The sequence below is a fragment of the Patagioenas fasciata genome, chromosome Z (genome assembly GCF_037038585.1).
Source record: "Patagioenas fasciata isolate bPatFas1 chromosome Z, bPatFas1.hap1, whole genome shotgun sequence".
NCBI lineage: Eukaryota > Metazoa > Chordata > Aves > Columbiformes > Columbidae > Patagioenas > Patagioenas fasciata.
The window spans coordinates 43,502,186-43,525,081 of NC_092560.1; the positions used below are offsets into that span (position 1 = coordinate 43,502,186).

Below are 22,896 nucleotides of genomic sequence, written 5' to 3' on the forward strand. Positions count from 1 at the left end.
TGTAGGGACTTTACAGTATAAACAGATAGAATTTATAAAAGTAAACATGAATTCCATAATACCTTTGATTTCAAGAATTCTTTAAATTTTGGAAGGGACACTTATTTTATTTGAAGCCTGACTGAATCTGATTATTTGCCCTAGCCATGCTGGTTAGTATACTTCAGGCATATAAAACTTGTATGGAAATTATTTTTTAAATTTGAAAATAAAAATTTATATGCTTATTGAAAGCCTTTGCTTATCCAGTGATACTGCATTGCTAGTTGAGGAAAAAAATATTTTGATCTTGTTATCTGACTTAGCTGCAAATCTAGGATATATGGGGAATCATGTTGCTGATGGGTTGGATCCCTCAGACACTTTAGTGTGGAAGTGACCCAGATTTCTGCACAGATACGCGCTTAACTTAAAAATACACAAATCCTTTCAGAATTCGGACCTTGTAGGGTGAGGCTGGATGGCTACCCAAGCAATGGTATCTCCCTGTGTGAGACTGTTACAAAGGGGATAAAACAGTGTGGTCAAGCCTGTGGGTTACCAGTCCATCTGAAGTGTAGTTCTTCTCACTCTTCACCAGAAAAGATGGAGCTGCTAAAGTTATTGCAGGAGGAAGGCAAAAGCTAGACCACAGTGGTTTCCTCTATGAGGTAAGAGGGCAATTACTATAAGGTTGTTTGCAAGCACAGGAACAGAGTATGTAGATGGGGTTATTTAGCTGCAATCCCCAGGCAAGATGCAATATGTTTCTTGCTCATGGTGAGATTTGAATGCATAGGGAAAAAAATAGTGAAGTGCTATGATACAGTTAATTTGCAGCTATCTCTTGCTTGACCAGCCTAAGTAACTGTATAATTTCTTGAACTTGCCTGTAACTTTTTCTTTGTAATAGCAAAATATTCTGTTTACCTGTTAAATAACTTCTTCACTGCAGTTTGAAAGGGTCTTGAATTAGGATGAACATCTAAAATCTAAATAGTGTGTCGCAAACAGAGGAGTGTTGTTGACTAGCAGATGATAGACATCTGCAGGAGTGATCTGCATCACTTTTTTTTTTTTTTTTGCAAGTTCAGAGTCATAGATCACAGGTAATTTACCTCTTGCTTCTCTTCCATGCATCTTGTCAAATAGGTTGGCTATCCATGGCTGTATCTCACTAGTATATATATATACTCCCCTTACCTCACAGGCTTTTAAAAGGGAGCAGTTGATTTAAGAGTCTGAACTCCAATTCAGAATTTCTTTCCATGCATTTGCTACTTTGCAAACTTACCCTAATGCTTACTCCAGAACCCTACTGATTCATGATGCAAGTTAGTAAGGCTCAACAGCATCACTCTAGATAAATAAGTTTCATAGTAAAAGTGACATATATGAATGTTTTCCTAATCAGGCTGGTGTTGGGGAGGGGAAGCAATGAGTGTACAAATCAGTATCATTCATTTAAGCAGCAAGATACTTTCAATAGCTCTGAAATTGCTGAATTAAAAGGATTGAACTCCCACCTCTTTTTCCCTTGGACTCGTATTGTGTGAGTTTGGACTGTTTTAATATTGGCAGGCATGAAGCAAGCCATTCAAACCTGATGTTGATTCTCTTTTGCAGGAGACAGTCAGAAACCATGACATTCTGAAGATTATTTTTGCTGTTCAGTTTAATGTGTGGGTTTAGAAAGAAAACAATCAGCTTCCTGTTGTAGCTGAGATCTTGCTTGAGAAGATGATGGGCATTAGACTTCACAGTTGCATCCCCTGAACATGGCAGCAAGGAAATGTGTTTGGGAAGGTGCTGTGGGCAGTAGCCCAGGTGTCATGTTCTGTTACTTACATAGGAGTCTTATGGGCATTTTTGCCCACACTGTCAGCTTTCAGCAGAGATAATGCTTCAGTCAGAATTAAAGCCTTGCTTGTAATAGTCCTAGGATCTGCTAGCCCTAAGGTGCAATAAGTCTTTAGTTGGTCTGAAATTCAGTGTAATATGAAGCTATTTTTTATTCTGGGATTTACTTTCAGCAAAAGTCAGCCTTGAGTTATTGAAACCAAACTCCCTTCCTGCCTCCCTTCCCGCCTCCCTTCCCCCCTCTCTTCCCCCCTCTCCCTTCCCCCTAACGTATGTCTTCACCAGATCTTAGTTTTTACATCTGCATTGATCTATGTTTCACCAAGCAACCTAACTGGCATTCCTTATGTAATTTGATGACAGAAGTCTTAATTAGGTCTTGGATTATATACTGATAAATTTGCAGAGTGAAAGTAGTGTTTAGTCCGAAATTAGCAGTTTAAAGTTAACTGTTTTTATAATTTCCCACCCTCCCACCTCATCCCCTGCAAAGAACTGTATCAATTTTAATTTTTGCCTAAGAATTGTGAAAATAACTAAATCAGTTTCATGTTTTTATATGTCTTGTTGGCTGTGTTATAATCAGAAAAGGCCCTCAGGCTGACTGTTGTTGACTTTTATTCTCCAGGATTCAGTTTATGGCTTCTTTCTCTTTTCAGTATATTGTTTCTTAAACTTTCTTGGTGGCTTCTAGATAAACCTGTCTTCTCAGAAGTGCAGAACACTGCAGAAGTGCAGGTGAATTCTCAGAAGCCAAAGTTTTGCTGCATCATGATCTCCAGCAAAAATTTCAACAGACAAAAAAAGTTTAAACAACAAAAAAGTGGGCTTTTCCTTCATCATGATCTCCAGCAAAAATTAAAACAAAAGGCTTAATGGACAATGTGTTAGGTTTAATGGTCCTGTCGATGCTGGGTGTGGTTACTTGTAGTCTTACAAGGACATGCAAGAGGAGTGAATTGAGATGTGTGTTGTCTAAGCCTCTATAGTAAAGTACATAGTACGTGGAGAAGCTCTGGCTGTTATAGTACACTCTCTCTTTCACCCCAAGTTTCTTTCTGATATTCGTTTCTTTAACAACAATGGTGAAGAAGGTTGTGGAGTGTTCTGTTTTGTTTTGGGTTTTTATGGGTCTGTGTCTGTTTATTGGTTGGTTTGTTTTTTAAACCTAGCACCTCCAAGTAAAAATTAATTTCCATCTTGGAGATACTTTGCTTATAGAATCTCTCTCAGCTCGCAATTTCTGCAGTGATTTGTAGAGACAGAGAAAAAAGGGAATCTAAGTTTGTATTTCTAGCATTAAAGCCTGGGAGTGTGAGCTGGCATTCTATATAAACTATATATGTAATAATTTTAATCTGCAAGTTGACCTCTTTTCTAGTGTTCCTGAGCCTTCTTTTCAAAACCTGCCTATTCATGTTTTTAATTATTTATGCTTACCTAGTTAAATAATTTCAGTCTTGTGGTAATGTGTTACTGTCTTGTCCTGTTCCTATTCCCTGCAACAAAGACTTTTCATAGTTAACATGGGCTGTATTTTGCCTAGAGACTACATTCTGTCAAAGAACGTGGTTTATCTCTGCAGTTCTCCAAGTAATAACTAACACAGCTTTGAAGAAAATTTTGCTTAGGAGTCACATTTATTGTACTTCTTAATTTTCTTATGTAACTATGGACCCTTATCTAAAACCAGACATTCTCAGTTGTTCATCTGCTCCTGCTGTCTGATCTTTAATGAAGTCCATAACTACCTTCATAGTAACTGTGATTTGTAACTAAATGATGAATTGCAGACATCTTTAATAAAAATACAATGTATGTGTACATGCATATGTAAAACATTTATATATATATACACATAGGTTTGTGTGCATGTACACATACTTTTATACACCTATTTATATGTACATGCATGTTAAGTGTATATGTATGTATATGCACATGCACAGGATATAGTTGGGAGTGTGTGTAGATAGACAACACAGTAGTAAATAGTAGGTGCAAGTGAATTCCTGAACAAAAGCTTTTACTTTGTTATAAACTTTGTCTTACATTCTTTCAAGCTTCTCATTTAAGAAAAAAAATGTATTAGTCCTGTTAAGTTTCAGTAACTCAGGATGTTATGGCTGGTCCGTTTGCTAGTAAACATGTATCTGTAAACAAAACTGCAAAGAATCCTTTGCAGACCAAGCAAGAAGGGATTTATTAATAGTTTTCCTCATAGTGCATTTTAAACTTTTTTTACCAAGCAGAATTGTCAGAGCTAAATGTCAGGTTTCCCATTCAGAATATCAAATAACAGACTCTCTAAGTCATTCTTTCTAAGGGAAGAAGGGTAGAAATCAATAGTAGTGACAGGCAAGCTGTGAGAATCTCTCTTCACCATCACTGCATAGTGATGTTAGGCACCGTGCGGGAATGAGCTGCTGTGCTACACACAATGATGCCAAACCTTTTCAGAACATGTGGCAAAGAAGGAAGTTCATTGTAATTTTCTCCTGTTGGCTGTGCATAATGGTAGCTCTGCTGTAAAGACCTGCAGTTTGAGATAAATATGGTAGTGTGTTCCATGCACAGACAAATAAAGCAAAGTAAGGCCTTTATGCTGCTGTGTTGCCCATCTTCATCTTATATACCAAACTTTTATAACAAACTTCTTCCAGAAATGTTGTCATCTAATATCTGAATGATAAAGGTTACTACTCTTTCATATCCCACTATCCTTTAACTCCACAATATTTTGAATATTCTGACTGTAAGAGTGAACAATTCTAAATAATGTGTATTTATAAATAATATTATCTATAAATAATAGAATACTAAACTGTATTCTAAAGGTATGTATATATACATATACTTACATATATGTCTGTCTATATGCATAGGTATATACAAATATGAGTGTATATATACACATATATAAAAATGTTTTACATATACACATATATTATTATGAATTTCCACCATCCATTATCCATCTAATAGAAATCTCTACTAAAGTATCTAAAAACCTCTTTTTTTTAATACTTTTTGCATAGGATCGACTCTACAGCCAGCTCAAATTTTTTGCAAAATGAGGTTGGCCACTAGGAAGCCAGGAGTTTCCTATTAAAGGGAAACGTAAATAAATGTGTGAGTGTGTGAGGGTAGAATATTTTTTTCTTTTTTGTGTTCCCCCCTCCCAAAAAAAAAAAAAAATTGCATTCAATTCCTTCTATGCTTTTCTTCACAAGTATGTTTATTTATTTTACTATTTTATTTATGAGAACTTTACAGCATTACTGAAGAAGACAGATACTTAAGGGAAACCCCAAATAGCATGAAATCTGAAATGGTGTTTGTTGGCTCACAAGTCTGGGTTACTGTGAACTGATGCCTCAAGATACTGCAGAACTGCAAGCACATTCAAAGGAAGGGACACATGGGGATACATGGCATTGATGTCTAGTGTGTCTGCCTTGCTGACAGGATTTGTGTTCACCCGTGTGACTGGATACTCAAGGCATAATTGATGCAAAGCAATTAAGTTTATTAATTAATGAACACATTATTAGGAAATTCATAGAGCTGTAAAATAGTCAATTGTAGGCCATCAAATCAATCCACCATTAGATTACAATGCATATTATTATACTCATCTATAAAGCTGCTAACTATAGGTCTAAAGTCTAATGAATCACATCTATGACTATTGACTATGACTATTGCAATTCTATAAGCATTGTGATGTCTATCACTTTCACTAGCACTCCCCCACATCAGGTCTTAGAAGCTTTGTATGTCAGTATAAAAACACGAGCAAGTAAACTACCTCGTCAGTATGTGAGCCAAATACAGAGCTATAAGCCTATGGGATCTTTTGAGATGGCCCTTTTTAAGAGATTTAGGTAGTGTGTGTAATAAAATATGCTACTGGTGAACTTTTGTAAGATACCATTTGTAAGGTACCACTGTGTGCTCCTACACATTAAAAACGGATTTAAGAATTGTCTGGTTTAAAAACAACTGAGGTATGGAAAAGAAGAAAATCACTAGAGTACCACATTTTGAGATGAAAGTTTTAATAGTACCTTTCAGGAAAAAGGAAGTCAAATGCTCTATTCCTTTTAATAAGGTCAGAGTATGGTGGAATTTTCTTGTAGATTAAATTTGATTTGATGGAGACTTTTTGCTTTGGAAAAAGGCATTGAAGTGGATGAGGAAACATTTAGAAGTTCGTCTGATTGAGCTGTGTTCAGATAGCATGTGCAACTTCCAAGTTTTGGACAGAAAAACTGGACACTGTTAGCTGTTCAGTGGAACTTGGAAACCCCAGGACAGTATCTACATGCAGCCATGACATGATATGTTTCCCAGTAGCTGTGGTAGCGCCAGCTACTCTGAAAGCGGTGTCATTCAGTCCTAAAGGGATATAAATTGGCTCAAGCTCATGAACGAACAATGTCCCGATGCTGAGTGCTGAATAGTGCATAACATGTTCTTTGCTGATTGCTGCGGCAGTGCCTGTGCAGTACAGTACTGCTTTTTCCGTACTTGGTGCTATACCAAAGATAAGATGGGAAGCTTATCACAACCAACTTCAATAGGATTCCCATGGCATAATGATATCAGTAGCAATTGCCACTGAAATACGAGGCAGTGTATTCCTTGGAGCTCAGCAGCGTATTCCTCAAGAATGTCCAGTCTGGTTAAAGACTGTGTGTGTGTGTGCATGAGCACATGCAAAAAGGAGTGAAAGAGAAGGAAATTGATTTTCCCTCTCTCTCATTCTTTACTTTCAGTTTTAGAATTCAGAGGGAGGAAACTTGATTTTAATGCTAAATACATTGTTTCTTACTTGAGGTAGTGATGACAATAAGTAAGCAGTGACAAACTCTCCTTCCCCTCCTCCCTCCCACAATACAAAGAAATCACGGTGGTTCTGCACTAATTGGCCAGCCTGAACAATTATCTTGTTTGATCAATTCTGTCCAGGTCCAAAACAATGCACGGACTGCAAAGCTTTATTACAAACTTGGTGTGGAATTTGTTGTAAATGTTAAAGGATAGGATTACTAACATTTCAAAATCATAACAGAAGGATCACACTAAACTCATGGAGAAAAGTTCTAGGTAGATCTTCTATACCGAAAATCATGAAATGATGTAGCTTTACAAATGAAAGTCTTTTTTCCTCCTCACTTTTTAAAAATTGTTTTGTTCAGAATTTGCGGGAAGAAGTTATCTTAGGGAAGCATAAACTCCACAATAGTGGCTACTCTACCCCTGTACTTTCTGAGCAAGGAAACAGTAAATTAAATAAAACTACAGCATAAGTAAGAGTTCTGTAAACCTGTTTGAGAATCTATAAGGATACAATTAAACTTCAGTTTGTCTCTTTCCTTGCACAGAAGTCTCAGGAGTGGGATAAGCCTTTGTAGAGGTATGCTGTCCTTTTCTTTCCTACACGTAAAGAAAGCTATGAAAAAAAGACCTCAAGCAGGCAGAAATTCCACTACAAACAGAACGGATGGAATTGAATTTTTTCTATTTCATGGCTACCCATGGCACTGAAAATTTTCTGTAGTAGAGGGTATGAGACAGGACTATACTGCCTAAACATGAAGTGTTTAGCTTCTCCTTATATATATGTATGCATACATACTTCACTGCATATGTTTGTTTTGATAAACTAGTTTTAATTTCATTCTGGCACACTGTGCAAAATGTTTCTCTGATGCTGATTCCATTATCAGAATTAAATGCGTGACTTGTCAGACATGGTAACTAAATCTGTCTTTTGTGTGGGGAAAAATGAATGTTTTCTGAATTTGTCTTTATTGTTAGCATTCAAAGAAATTGGGTTATCATTTTAATGATATTTTTCTCTTCCCTCCCCTCCACCTTCTTTTGTAGGTAGCATTGGTACACCCTTTCAATGCCACTCAATCCATCAAGATCACATTTGTAATGATGACAGTGACAAGGTGAGGCTTACATAAAAGTTTCTTTCACAAGATGCATATGCATTGGGTTTTTCCATGTATTGCTTATACTATACAAAGATTGTTTTGAGAGTGTAGCAGTCCGTTTTCAGAGTTACTCTTATAACACTCTCTGGAATATCAAGAAATATATTTTACTCAAGACAATATTTTTTTAGCCAGTTAAGGAGATATTGGTCTTTATTACTATAGTGTTTTCCTTTTTGCTTGTATTCCTTTGCTATTCCAAACAATTGTGATTTTGCCACATTGACATCCTCAGTTAATAAAGACTGGAAATATTTTTGCTAAATTTTAGGTAAGGCAGGTTATCTTGCTGCTTCTGACTTCAGAGGTTAGAGCCTAGCAAATTGTTCAAAAATTTTTTTGCAGTAGCTGTATTTTCCTGTTTTGGAGTGGGGAGCTTAAGGTTTGAGAGAGAGGATGCTTCCGTTCGCTGCTGCAGCCTTAAAACACCAACCTGTCTAGTAGTGTGCGAGTGTTTTCCTAAACTTGTTTTCACATATTACCAGATTAGCTGGCTTTGAGTCGGTGAGTACTGAATGTTAAATATTCAATTATACTTGGATCAGTAGTGTAAGTGTGACATATTGTTGATGGTTTTAGCCTGAGCTGTACTGTCCATAAATAATGTGAATTGATTAACGTTAGTCAACATGTAACGTATGTATTACACTTCATAATAAACTAACTTTCTGGCTTGACATGTCTATAATATGGCATGCTTTAGTCAAAATTTTAAAAGATAGAAGTGGAATGCAACCTGCAGGGCAGTGCCTTGATAAGTTCACAAATCCTTGTGTTTTGAAATTCTGGAGTAAGTAATTTTATAGTGGTTCCAGCTTATCCTAGAACTAGATTTGTTTTCAGTGCAAGTTTCTTGTACAGCTATACTGCCATGTTGTTTTTTTTTTTTCCCTCTCTTTTTTCCTCCTTTTTTCAAAAAAAAAAAAAAAAAAAAATTAGGTACCATCTTAGATTTGGTATCTGGTTTAACCTACAGATACTGGCAAAACATGCTATCCAGAACACGGCAAAATTATGAATATTTTAAGTTTCCAGTTGATTAAGGGATTAACTATTTTCAATATAATTTACTTGGGGTTTTTTGTTTTGGTGGGTTTGTTTGTTTGTTTTGGTTTTTTTTTTTGGTCCTCTCTTGGGTAAGGAACAGGTGGGGGAAATTTCCTTTCAGGGCCATCTTACTGCACCAACTTAACACTAGCATTCCCTTTTAGCATTCTTTTCTGTCATTACATGGAAAATCACCCGTGTGTTAGATTGTCTTATCTTAGTTTTATTATGTATCGGGGTAATTAAAATGGTTTTAGGTCTTGTTGGAAATTCTGTTTGTTAGGTGCTTCACAGATCTGGGGAGAGGGAATAGGAAGGGCTGTGGCAGCTTACCTGGTTTAAATTTCAGAAGGGTGCAAAGCCTTTTGACTTGTTTGGCATACCACCTGCTGCCATATTAAGAGAAGAACTGGGCCACAACTTTTTTGCATGCTTAGGGACAGTGGGAGAAAACAATCTTTCTCACTGGTGTTGATTCTGCATCAAATGAATACTCCCAACTGTAAAAGCTAAGGTTGAACTGGTATAAAAAGAAGAATGAATGTGTTTTGGGTGTTATTTCAAATATATCTTTTCCTTCAAACGTCAGTTGTATTGGATAGGAGCTTTGATTTTTCTGTGAGAATACATGAAGCTGTTTGCCTTACATTTTATAGGAAATTCTAGTTGATCCCTTGATTAAAATTATCACTTGTTTGGAAAACCGGGAACAATTTTCAGAGCAGACACCTGTGCTCTTTTCAGACGTGACACTGAACTCTGTGCTGTTGTTTCAAAAGAGAAGATAGAGCACTAATGCTCAGTTACTGTCACTGGGGGGTGTAAGCTGACTGGATGTCTGTTGTTTTTCCATCTTTTGAAGGGTTGCGTATATGTGTATACCTTTTAAAAAAAATCATAAGCAGTGCTTCCTAAAAAGCTGGTTACAATGCTAGGATGCAATTTCAATTCTTTACCACACTTTGCTTGTATTTCACATATGCCTGTATTTTTGTGTCATTGTCTGAACTGGTTATTAGTTTCCAGTGTAAATTAATTTGAAAACGAGAGTCCTGATTTATTCTGTCATTACTAAGAGACAGCACCTGTTCATTTTGGTAGGAATATAATTTAAAGATAAAACACAGGGTTTAATTGTTTTATTTATCTAATAATTTTTATGAATTGTTGGACTTCTGTATTCATTCCAGAAACTTCATGAAAAGCATGCATTCAGAATAGTTTGACATATGTTTGATTATTCAATACACATTTTTCCATTAAATAATTCACTGCTCTATGCTTGACCATGTGTAACCAGTTTTTGCATTACAGGAGAAATGTAAAGGATAGTAGTTGACTGGCAATCTGCATTCTTTTTTACAGTAGGTTCTCCACAAGGCTAGTCTTCCTTTTCTGCAAAACAACATGAGCAAAGTTCTACACCACACATGATAAAGGAATGTTGCAGTCTTAATGAAAACGGTTCCCAGGCTTCCAGCCAATTACTTAATTTGTTGGCTTGGCTCATGAGGATCTTGAATTCCTGTTCAGTGACATCACCAGGAAACCAAGGTCTAAGATCCTTCATGTGTGGCCTCACTGCATTAAGAAGGATATATCTTTGTGGAGGGCATTGTTGGTGGTACTATGAACCTGTTTAATTTTGTAGCACCAAAATCAGTACTTTGCCTTCTGTCTTGTAAAAAGATCTAGTATAGCATAGATACAGAGTACATTTCCCATTTTACTTGGTATTGCAAAGTGATTATAATTGAAATACGTCTTGAAATAATTGTCGCTTTGGAGGAGGGAGCTTTTAAGCCTCAGTGCATTAATCAGAGGACCCTTTTCCATGTTTGTAATTTCTTTGATTTTCCTTTGAAGTATAACACGTTGTATATGTTTAATACCCGTGAATTTTAAATTAATTAAATACTTAATACTGGAATTGTCATTCTTAAAATATTAAATAACATAACTGAATAAATTTTGCTACAGAGCACAGCATTTAAGAAAAGGTATTTGTAACAAGGAACTATTATTCCTTGGAATATTACTTTGATTTAATGCCCAAGAAGTGTTTTCTTACTAGTGTTAAACAGAGAGATAGATGCAAGTGTATTATCCTGCAAAGCCTTTCAACCATATTCAGTTTATTTAACTTTAGAAATATTTTTGTCCTTTAGGTCGTTGTTTCAGCAGTGGCATACTTCCATTACAGGATGCTTGCTCAGTTTGAAAATAAACTCCTAACTCTTAACTATTCTTGGGACATTTCCTTTCAGAGATCTCATGAAGTTATCTATTGCTTAGATTTAAAAGCATTTAAAAGCCAAATTGACCACCCAGTAGTAATGAAAAAAATAAAGAACTGTGGGAGAAATCCAGTGGAATCTTTTCGTTACCAGTAAGGGGTTTGAAATTATTATTCCAAATATTTACCTTACTTTACTCCTTTATAATTTATTTTCATTTATTTTACTTTCATACTTTACTTTCAATACTCCTATTATATTTGCTTTCTTATACTATCTAAGGAATTAGTTTTTGTTCAGTACTTATGACCTGTAGCTACATAATTGGATTCACTGTTTCTAACCTTTAAATTTGCCAGGTATAGTTAGTACATCTTCCATTTCTTGAGTAATTTCTTGTTCCTGAACTTAATTTCGTTTGTCTGTCTTAATGGGCACCCAGTTCTCAGTCTGTAATCCAGAGGGCTGTCACGTCTTTAAAAAGATGTTATTCACAAGAGAAGTATTTTACAAGTTCTAATCCTAAGAAAATTATCCACTTGTTTGTTTTCCTCTTTGGATGCTGCAGAGTCAGGTAGGATAAGCCTAATAGACTCATCTACAGCAGAATTCAAACGATTCAGGAATTCAGGTATTTTAAGGTCCACCAGATTTATGTGTGATCTATAAAATAAGGCTACATGCACCTCTCGTGGGGAACAAGTGGCAGACAATACACAGAAAAATGGGAATACTATAAGGAATTTCTTTTGCCCCCTCTGATTTCAAAACTGAAAAAAAAACCTTCCTGTCCATATAGGACAGCACTAATTCATTCCTCTTGGTATGTGTCATCTGCCCCTTGCCCTTAGTTACAGTTAATTCTGCCTGTTCTTGCTGAGTAGCTTGATGCCATTTTCATTTCACATCTGGCAGCTGCAAGGATATGATTTACTGATTTTAAACCACTTTCATGCCTGGTGAATTATCTTTTAGAGCATTAATATTATGTATCTAGAGCAGAGGGTTTATTTTCTTTTCCAGGATCACATTTGGGGAAGCTTTAATTAGACTGAATTACAGAGAATGTAGGCAGGTTTGAAAGATGAAAATAGTGATGACATCTTATTTAAGGGGAATAGCTTGAGTAAATAAATGATACATCATTTGTTGCTTTTGCTGAGCAGTTCTGCATTGGGAGTCTCCTTGTGGCACTGGCAGCAAAAGGCCGATCGTGTTTCTCTAATGATTCATCAGCAGGTGACGTTGCCCCTGTGGGTTTTGTTGACTTTCTCACCCGCCCCCGCCGCATATTAGGAAAGTAGATAAAAATCCAGAGGCCATAAGTGTGAGCTGAGCAGACTGCAGGCGGCCGTTGTTCAGAGGCTCGATGGCTTCTGTGGAGTTTAGGCTTTGAATACAGAGTCCCTCATTCCGGTGAGCACCCCGCCCGTGGTCGCAGCCCGTACTCCCGAGGCACAGCCGTCCCGCAGGGGTGGTTCCCGTCCTCCCTGCTGTCCGGGTGCCTCAGTCCCACGCACACAGGCCTGCACGGCGGTGGTTGTGTTTCGGTTTAAGCTGTGGCGGCGGGGCCGCGCTGTCAGAGCGGGAGTCCGCCTGGCGCTGCTCGCGTTGCTGTGGCGGGGGCGGGGCACCGAGCTGCGCCGCGGCCTGTTCCCCATCGCCGCTCGCGCAGCGGGCGCGGAGTGACAAACCGAAACTGAATCGGAAAAGGAGCTGCGCTCTCGTGCCCCTGTGCACGGCGCTCCGCCCCCGGCCGCTGACAAGGGGAAGCGGCTTCAATCGTAGCGTGCAGGGGCCCCACGTTTCCGTGTCTCCACGCCGCCGCGAGGGCGTGGGTTGGCTGCCTCGCCTCCCGTTGGGCCCATGGCCGTGACGTGGGAAGGCCGGCCCCCCCGCCGTCCCCAGGCTGCAAACAAAGGACGCGGCGCTGCCCGTGGGGCGGGGCGGGGCCGGTCGAAGAGTGACGTCACGCCCCTGCGGAGCCGGTGGGGTGCGCGTGGGGCTGCAGCGCCCGCAGGAGCGGAGCATGGCGCGTGGCCGCAGTCCTGGGCCGCGGGGGACGCGGGCGCAGAATGGGCGCGGGGTGCTCGGGGGACTCGTCCTCTGATGGCCGGAGGACATTGGGCCGGTGCTGCCTAAGCGATCGCGCGGGAAGGTGCAGTAGGCCCAGCCCGGGCGGCAGCAGCGGGCGCCCCGGCCGACACGACAGGAAGCGGTGCGGCAGCCTTGACGGTGACGGCGGGGGCACAGCCCCAGGTACCGGGGAACGGGAGGGACGGGAAGTAGCGGTCGAGGAGGGCGGTGTACCCTGTGGGGGCGGGGCCTCATCGTCACCGCCCGGTGCCCCTTACTCCTTCAGGTGAGGAGGGGAAGGAGAATCAGCGGCGGTAGAGTACCGGGCCCGGTTCTGTTGCTCCGCCGTGCGTAAGCACAGAAAGGAAATGAGTCCGCGCGCCCCGGGCGCAGAAGCTGCACTGCCAGGGTGTGCGCCCTGCACCTGGAGCAGGGCTCGGCGGGGTCATTTCGGGGGGCATAAGCATTTGATTCTCTTAAAATTGCTTTATCTGCCTTGGAAAAACGTAGAACTGGAACTGTGCGCTGTTCTCAAAAAGACGAGCAGGTTCAATGTGTTGCGTGCAAGGAGGTAGCAAGTATTTCTGAAGCACTGAACACCTGATTATCTTTCTATTTTTATAATAAACTGAAGTTCGTCGGTGTCTTTCATTTTCTCAAGTTAGTTGAGAAAAAACAACTATGCGAGCAAAGGTTGATGCTGGCAAGTTCTAGGGCATTCTGTTAGCGTTTTTCAGTATGTAGGACTTAATTTCTGTAGAACAGGAAGTGGATTTTTTTATACTTAGACCAGAAATATGCTGCTTCTTCTTCAAGAAGTGTATTTTAAAATTGAAGATGCATTGAGATGTTTTCCAGGGACATCAATTTTAAGTTGTAACTGTTTATAGCAAGGTATTTAGTTATTACTTACACAGAAGTTCACTGAACAGTAAGTTAGGAGAATGTTTATGAATATATAGCGTTTACCTTTTGAAACAGGTTTGGGGGAATATGATTTGGAGCAAGTGTGTATGTTCTGTTAAGTTTTTCAAGTGTATAGTAAAGCAACTGGAATGGTAAGATGGACATGATTGCTAGTAGTCTGGCTTATCCAGGTGTTGCTGCTGACATACTGCTGCTTAAATGCTATTCACTGAGGTATCTACTTTGGGTTTCAGTTGCCAGATTTATAGAATTTATCCATATCCTGGCCATTTTGCTGTGTGCTGGCCCGACAGACTCCTTAACTGCTTTGCAGCACTGCAAAAATTAAAAATAGAAACCTATTTTTCCCACCGAGGAGGTATTGCAACTGTGGTATTAGACACTCACTGTTCTAAGAAAGAGGGAAAAACTACTTATGTATGCAGTAAAAGAAAAGAGGGTGCAGTTGCTAGAGCATCAAGTGAGAGTAGATAGGTACCATGGCAGATTTAATGGGTGGTGAAAGTTCTATAATGTTGATCTTCCTTAATCACCTTATCTCTAGGAAAAAAACCCTATACGTACATAGGATAACAATGTGAAGGTTTCCAGGGAATTGTTACCTGGAGATGGTACATGTTAAGAGTGGGAATTGCAAGAAGTGGTATATGAACAAAAGGAGCTTATTATAATTTAGTTATCTCAAGAATCTCTTGTGTGAAACTTATTTTGTCATCTTCCTGTCTTATAAAGCATATTAAGTATTATTTGATTTGCATCTGGTTCACTTTGATTTTTTTTTTAATAAAAATGTAATAAATACTAACTTGGAGTTGCAGTTTTATTAGTCCTTGCTTTGCACCTGCAGTGGTGTGAGAGACACAGTATATAATTGTCTTTTCTTTGTCTGAAATATATGCTTTTGGCTCAGAAGCTGGTGTCAGTAGCATTGGTGCTATGGTGATTTGCATAGTTTATGTGTCAGCTTATCTAGATACATTTTTTCAATAAAGTTTATTGACACTATAATAGGAGATACATTATTTAAAATCATATTGCTGATGAAGCCAAGTTAGTTTTTTCAACTCTTTCCTGAGAAAGTCTTTAAGAATGAAATGGTTTCAATGCAAGCTCTTTATTAGAATATGAAAAATGATGCAGTCAGGAAGACAAGTTCCTTCTTCAGGGCTACTGTTAACTTGAAACTTAAATTGTAGTTTTGTTGCATTTCAAAGCTGTTGTACATGTTTGTCCATGGAAACTACATGGGTTAAATTGCTAATGAATCTAATTAGAATCTGTACAGAGCGAGTCTTAGACTTCTAAAGGTTTTCTCACTTAGTCCATGTATGTAGCTGTACACCCCCAGCCCCACTCTCCCCAGAGGGATTTGAAAGGTAGGAATAGGGGTACAGGTAGGATGTGAAACTTCTGTTTTCCTGTTTTTAGTCCCAGAATTGTTTTGACTGTGGAGGACTGATTCTTGAAACTTCTGGAAAGATACACATTTGGGTTAAGTTGTTTATGCAGAAATGTAGCTTGTGGTTTCCTTCTCTGTGTAAGCATCTGTATCAAATTAAATAATCTGATAGGTGTATTTAAATTCTATTGCGGGCAAAGCTTGTCTAGGTCTCTGATTTAACAGGATGATTTTTATGGGTTTTACTCTTAAGCTTCACTTGGGAGTGGGTAGGTTCCGGTTTTACTAAGCTCTTGAAGGATCAAGGATAACTTCCTTTGCTTTTTGGTGCCCTCTACTGTTTCCTGTTTATCAGAACATCGAAAACGGGTGATTTTTTTTGTCTTTAACAGCTCTTTTCCCTTCTGATTGTTTTTAAAGAAAGAAAGAAAAAAAGAGGCCGTTTTGTACTGTATGTATTTTGCTGATTGCTGTCCAGCCAGTTTGTCTGTATTGCAGTGGAACTATTCCTCACAGGGCAGAAAAGTATAAATCTGCCTCACCTCGTGTCTTGCAGGCATTCCATCTTTAAAAAGATTGGTGCATTTACTCTTCCCCTCTCAGAAAAATACAGATTTTCTCTCTTTAATGTCCATGGTTCCTGATTCTCCGTGAACATATTTCAGACTTGCTGCCTTAGAACTTTCTACCTTCTGATTCACTTTCAATAACAATGCTTTTTGTGTTTCCCAGTATGACCTCAGATACTATAAAAAGTGAGTCCCTGTGAGTGCCATGATACATACTTTATTTTGCTTGCCCTTTTACCTTGTCAGACTTGCAGTTTTGTTCCTGTCCCTGAGATCTGTGAACGCCTCTGTCCTAAGCAAACTCAGCAGTTGCATGAACCTAAACCCTATCGTTTTTCCAGAACCTCTTGTCTTAGACTTGTGGTCTGTCTTTGTCAGCTCTGTTTGTTTTTGACAGCACTGGCCAAGTTTCTCTTTCTCATTGCAGTAAGAGGAAATAATTCTCTCAGCACGCTTGAGAATGTTCATGGTACAACTTATGGTGCTGCTGGGTAGATGTTTTGTCTGACAATCTTCATGAAAGCTTTAGGAGATAGCCTTCTCTCTAGACAAAAATTGGGAACTTTTCTTCCTTATTCGGGTTATTTCTCTAGATGATCTGTGTTGGGATTCTTCTTTTAAAAAGCTGTAATGTGCTGAATGTTTTTATAAGCTGCATTTTCAAAATCTGGTTCTTAGAAATCGGTTTCCTGCAAAGATGCTAAAAACTATTTTGTTGGTAAGTACTGGGGGAGGGCATTTTTGGTTTGTGTCCTCTGTAAGTCTGTTGGGAAAACATGGACACCGATTATAAAACAAGAGGGGAAATGAAAAGACTGAAGACACAAAAGAGTAGAAACAGATACTAATTTTAAATAAGGTCATGGGAGGAACTTATGAGGATTAATAACAAAGTTCCAAGTGGGTGAGTATGAAGTTGAGAAAAGTGTTCAGATGTGAACACAAGGAGTCTGACAAGACCAGTTAGCATTTGGCAGTTTTGTGTGTGAGTATAGGTTAGAGACCATGTGTGAAGCTTTCTTCCTTCTTATTGTCAGTTCCCTTATTGTCATCAGAGAACAGTCAGAGCATTCTTCCTCAAATTCAAATACAGAGACCTAGTACAGTGTTCGTATTCTCCAGCTCTGCTTTCAATATGTGAATGTTTACCTGCATCTGTAGTGGAAGTATGACTTAACAGTTCATGGCTATGATGATGACTTTGTTCAGCATAGGGCAGAGCTTAAGATGGTGTAAAAAAGGACACATCTCACTGAATTTTTTGTGTGCTTTAAATTCTCATTTTTCTCCTTAGTAAAAAAGTAGGCTGAGGTTTGAGAAGTTAGGAAACCATGCTTATTTGAGTGGGGGAGTGTGGGTTTTTCCTTCATATATCATCTGATGCATATAATGTAGTGTGGGGTTTTTTTTATATAAAACTTACTCTGACTTTGTGTGATAATAATCCTATTTTCTAAAGTAAATTAGAAGATCTATGCAAGTATAAGCTATTTCTTGAAGCTGAGGACCTGCAGTGTTTTCTCATGTTCCTCCTTTAGGTTAATTTAGCAGAAAATATAATTTCTTTCTTAGTTTTACTGTCTCACGTAATTTGGCACTTGGATTAAGAGGACTGAGTTCTCTACCCATTACATCCCCTTATGAGGATTATATATGTGTCTACATGACCTCTGTTAGATGACAGCCTCCCAATATGTGTATTTTGTAGGGGCAGAAGAACCGGCCGCTGTCGCAGCAGTTAATATGTTCACAGGGCCTGTGGCGAGTCTGACGCGTGCAAAAATGAAGTTCTACAAGCTACTGAGGGCAAAAGGTGTGTTCAAATCTCAAGTAATGGAGAAGAACATTTGTTTCTAAAACTTTGTTAAACAATTCTATTGACTTATAAAATTGACTTATAAAAAATAAAATGGCCCGTGTGTGTTTAAAACAAGTACTCTGTAATATGTAGTGCATAGTCTAAATACGTTGAGTTTTAAAAAGAATCACAGAATCACTTAGGTTGGAAAAGACCCTTAAGATCACAGAGTCCAACCACTAACCTACCGCTGTCAAATCCACCAGTAAACCACATCCCTAAGCGCCATGTCTACACATCTTTTAAATTCTTCAGGGATGGTGACTCAACCACTTCCCTGGGCAGCCTGTTCCAGCGCTTGGTAACCCTTCTGGTGAATAATTTTTTCCTAATATCTAATCTAAACCTCCTCTGGTGCAACTTGGGGCCATTTCCTCTTGTCCCATCACTTGTTACTTGGGAAAAGAGACCAAAACCATCTATTCTGCAACCTCCTTTCAGGTAGTTGTAGAGGCTGATGTGGTCTCCCCTGAACCTTCTTTTCTCCAGGCTAAACAACCACAGATCCCTCAAACAATTCTCATAAGACTTATTCTCTACATGCTTCATCAGCTTCATTGCTCTTCTGTGAACTCACTATAGAACTTCAATGTCTTTCTTGTAGTGAGGGGCCCAAAACTGAACAAGTATTTGAGTGTGACCTCCCCAGTGACAAGTGCAGTGACACTATCTCTTTCACTAGTCCTGCTGGCTACACTATTTCTGATACCAACCAGGATTCTGGTGGCCTTTTTGGCCACCGGGGCACACTGCTGGCTCATATTCAGCCGGCTGTTGACCAACACTCCCTGGTCCTTTTCTCATGGACATCATTCCAGCCACTCTTCCCTGAGCCTGTAGCACTGCCTGGGGTTGTTGTGACCCAAGTGCAGGACCCAGCACTTGGCCTTATTGCATCTCGTGTAATTGACCTCAGCCCAGCAATCCAGTCTGTCTAGATCCTTCTGTAGACCCTTCCTACCCTCCAGCAGATCAACACTTCTGCACATCTTGGTGTTGTCTGTAAACTGACTGAGTGTACTGAAGAGAACTGGCCCCAGTCCTGAGCCCTGGGGAACACCTCTTATGAGTGTCCACCAAGTGGATCTGTGTCTATTCACCACAACTGTTTGGGCTTGGCTACCCACCAGCGAAGCATATGGCCATCCAAGCTCTGAGCTGCTGCTTTCTCCAGGAGAATGCTGTGGGAAACAGTGTCAAAGGCTTTACTAAACTCCAGGTAAACAACTGTTTAAACAGAATCCCAGATTTGTACTGTTGTTAAGAGTGGTTCTGCAATGTATAAACATGTAGGTTTTTGCAGTATAAATAAATCCCTTTTAATGCGAAATTGGGACGGTAACCATGACATTATGCTCAGTGGACATACCATTGTGTTCAGCCATTTGTTGGTGATACAGAGAGTTTATTTGTCCTAAACTGTATGAATGATAAAGCCAAGCCTTTATATTTGTTTCAGCTGTGAAAATGTTCTTTGATGTGGGAGATGGCCTGAAAGAAGGAAAGAACAAATTAGGTGTCAGAAATGAGAGAAGCAGAGAACTGAACTGCAGGGTGAGAGGAGCCCTGTTACTTGCGTGTTGGAAACTGCTGTGACAGTTACATACAACTGCAGCTGTATTATGTGCCCTTTAGAATGTGTTTTCTCCTTCCTTCTGTGGGATGTCCCCAGGGAAGAAGGAAATTGAAGAAGGTAGAACTTAGAGTGCCTTATTCTTAGAGGTACCCTGTTTCCCCAAAAATAAGACCTACCATGAAAATAAGCCCTAGCATGATTTTTCAGGATTTTTGAGGATGCTCAAAATATAAGCCCTACTCCAAAAATAAGCCCTAGTTACAGTTCATTAACAAATCAATTTAAGTAGTTTCCAGGCAACTGTACATGTAAAAAAGTAAAATTAATTGGCAATAGAATGCAGCAGGACAGATAGATGCTTCACCAAGAAAAGCAGATACCCCCAAAAGAATCACACTCAAAAGACCCCATGAGACACAAATCAATAAGGACTGACAAGTGCTGGGCTCTCACATACAGATGGGGTCACTCTTGTCACAGGCAGTTTTCAGGCTGTGTGGTCCCTTGGTGTTCCAGATCAAGAATATTTGTTAAAGCTTCAAATTTTGAGCAAGGTGGAAAGTCTGGAAGCATGTAGTGAGTTAACTGTGGTACGCTCCTGAAGAAATTAGATCATCAGTTTCTGAGAACACATAATAGCTGCATTATACACAGAAATTTTTAGCAGTATGGTATGCTAAGCAGAGACATACATCTTTTACTAACACAGCTCAGTGTTGTGATAACAAGGCCAGTGAAGGCAGCAAAATGTGAATATACTTTACCACAATAGTTGTTGGGGTATTATGCCAGTAGTCCTTCTCCTAGGAACAAATTTCTAGTGCTGACTTGCCTTTGTGCCGATTGCAGTAAGGACATCAGTTACAGTAGTCTAACATTAATATCAGTGTAAATGTAATCTCTTGGGGGACTGAAGTTTGGGGAGGATTCATTTAAATCATTGATGATAATTGCTGGTTAAAATGTATTCTTGTGCAAAAAATTGGTTCGTTCCTCTGTTCACTAGTTCAGGTGCTTTGGTAGCAGTATGCCTCAGTTCAATGTTTGGATATTCTTTGATGCTTTGTGAAGAAATATAGTCAACATAACATTAATTTACCTGAATAAGAAGTCTCCATGCTCAAATGCTTGTTTGTCCATGTATTTATATTGTGTTTTGCATTGTGTGTGCATGCTTGTGTATATATATAGATATAGTTTAATGTGGGGAAAAATAGTAAGTTGAATGTGATTTGTTTTAGAATTGTCTTAATTACCCTGTCTCTGTTGACGTACCTGTACATTAGTTTTACATGCCTAAATGAAAAATCATTACTGAATACATACTGTATGCTCAAACTGTATGTAGGGAAGACTTAAGTATCAAGACAGCTTTAAGCCAGACTTCTCTTCAGACTCTTTGTCCCATCAGCTGAAAGAGCGGAATTATTTTTCAAATTGAAATCTTGATCTTTTTCAAATGTGGTTATGTCTGTTTCAGTATATTTTGTGACACTTAAGATAATTTCTTTATAGTAATGAACATGTTTTAGTGGTACGCATGCAAAGTTTAATATGTTTCAGCCTTGTGTATAAGGAAATTAGGCCTCTTTTGGTAGCTGCAAATTTGTGATTTTGCTTAAAAACTCATCTTCTGTTTTATTTATATACCAAAATAGGAATTCAGGACTATATGTATGCTAAGAAGTTGTTGTTAGCACTGTCTCCTAAAATGGCACTTTCTGTATTCTGTTAGGTGGTACTGATGTCATGGACACTTTAACTCAAATCTTGATAGGCAATTTGGAGAAGAACTGGTAGGAAATGGTAAACTGAAAAATATTTTTAAAATCTTATTTGTTATTAGAATTATTTTTTGCAAAATTTTTTAACTTTCTGGTTTTAAGAAAGCAAGCTTGCAAATACTGAGTGACATACTAAATGTATGTAACAGGTTTTGCATACTATCATTGTACATGTTAACTGCAGGAAACGTGCAGAAACAGCATGAATTATTTTCCATTTCTGGTCACCTACACCGTTGACAAAGTTGAGTTCAAAACTGAGACCATAAATAAATATCTTATAGTAAAATCAGTATAAATTTGTTCTTTAATAGAGAGCAAGGCATAGCTGAGGTTTTTTTTCCCATGTTGAAGTGTGGCTGATGTTTTGGATTATGAGAGGCATAGGTCTCTATGTGGAAAAAGCACCACGATGTGATATGAAAATACATACTACCTTTTTCTGTGAGTTTAGCAGCATTGAAATTGCTTTAATTTGTTGAAAAAATATAGCAAAATATTTTTATATTCAAAGGATTCTTATTTGCATGCAGCAACTAGTGCAAGAAATAGCAAATACTAATAAAATTCAGTTTGAAGAACTTGAAGATGGCCGTGTCTGTTTCTTTGATTCTTAAACCTATTTCAGTATTAGAAAAGGAGTTGCTTCAGATGTGATATACGGCTTGCACTGTCCTTTTTGTGTGAACAGTAGAACATGAAAATAAGAAACTAAACTCAGTTTGGTTTTTTATTCTTCTTGTTGAGAGTGGTACTGTGTGCCAGATAGGATGCTAAGATTTTTACATTTTTTAATGTTCTTGTGCATTTTAAATTCACATGCAGTGAAGACAGATTCCAGCATTTAGTATGAGAAATTGACACCTAAGAATCAAAATCTTAAGACTGTTTAAAATATTTATTGTGTGAAACTTCAGCACTTAAGACTTAGCAGTCTCTTAGTGTTGTTTCTTGAGTCTCCTAAACACCCAGATAAATGCAAATTGCATTTCAGAGAAGGAAGTAATATAGAGAAAACCCTAGAAATGGCTGTCAGCCTGATGTTGAATAAACAACAAATAAAATATTCAGATTATTATTATGTTCTCGTAATAAATAAAATGAAGATATGCATTTGGTGGCATATATGCTATGCTTTGGTATGCACTTACTATTGCATGCCTCAGATCTTTTGCAGAAACACTTCATGTGGAGGATTCATTGTCAGTTCTGGTTGCTGAGGAGCAATATTGGCTATTTTGCTTGCTGTCAGTAAATAATGATTAATCCTATTACCATGAGTGAATTATGGATGGCCCAGAATGATTACTGGTGAGTGTTCTTGGTACAGTTGTTAAATACAGAAACGGCGTAATTGATATATACTATCATAGCTTTGAAACACCAAAGAATTAGATGGCCTTTGCATCCTCTTTGTACCATGTTTGGTAGTGTTACTCCTATTTTACAAGCTGTATTCTGTTACTAAATAGTGTGTAAATTTTCCCTGTTTCACTAACAGAATGGCTTTTTAATTTACAAAAAATATTAAGAAATCTGATATATTTTAACCTGTTACAGCAAATTTTATGGC

At 38.5% G+C, this 22,896-nt stretch overlaps 2 protein-coding genes across 10 annotated transcripts in view; both read left to right on the forward strand.

Annotated features, from left to right (window-relative positions):
* SHB (SH2 domain containing adaptor protein B) overlaps positions 1–17,828 on the forward strand; it is a 129,228-nt gene extending 111,400 nt beyond the window's left edge. Inside the window, exons 7-9 of one of the 5 annotated variants that reach the window (XR_011736599.1) lie at positions 7,735–7,805; positions 8,196–8,354; positions 10,263–11,139. The gene's annotated coding sequence lies outside the window, so the exon portion shown is untranslated. Of the gene's footprint in view, positions 1–7,734; positions 7,806–8,195; positions 8,355–10,262; positions 11,140–17,813 lie in introns of those variants that run through there. The other 4 variants (XR_011736601.1, XR_011736603.1, XR_011736600.1 and 1 more) reach the window with 4 other exon arrangements.
* Positions 1–22,896, forward strand: part of RNF38 (ring finger protein 38) — a 111,689-nt gene that overhangs the window by 45,518 nt on the left and 43,275 nt on the right. For 2 of the 5 annotated variants that reach the window (XM_065860765.2, XM_065860766.2), the window contains exon 2: positions 7,735–7,805. The exons of 1 other annotated variant lie outside the window; for it this stretch is intronic. In XM_065860765.2, the coding sequence (XP_065716837.1) occupies positions 7,735–7,805 (71 nt within the window). Of the gene's footprint in view, positions 1–7,734; positions 7,806–13,194; positions 13,394–17,825; positions 17,919–22,896 lie in introns of those variants that run through there. 2 more of the 5 variants (XM_065860770.2, XM_071802473.1) reach the window with 2 other exon arrangements.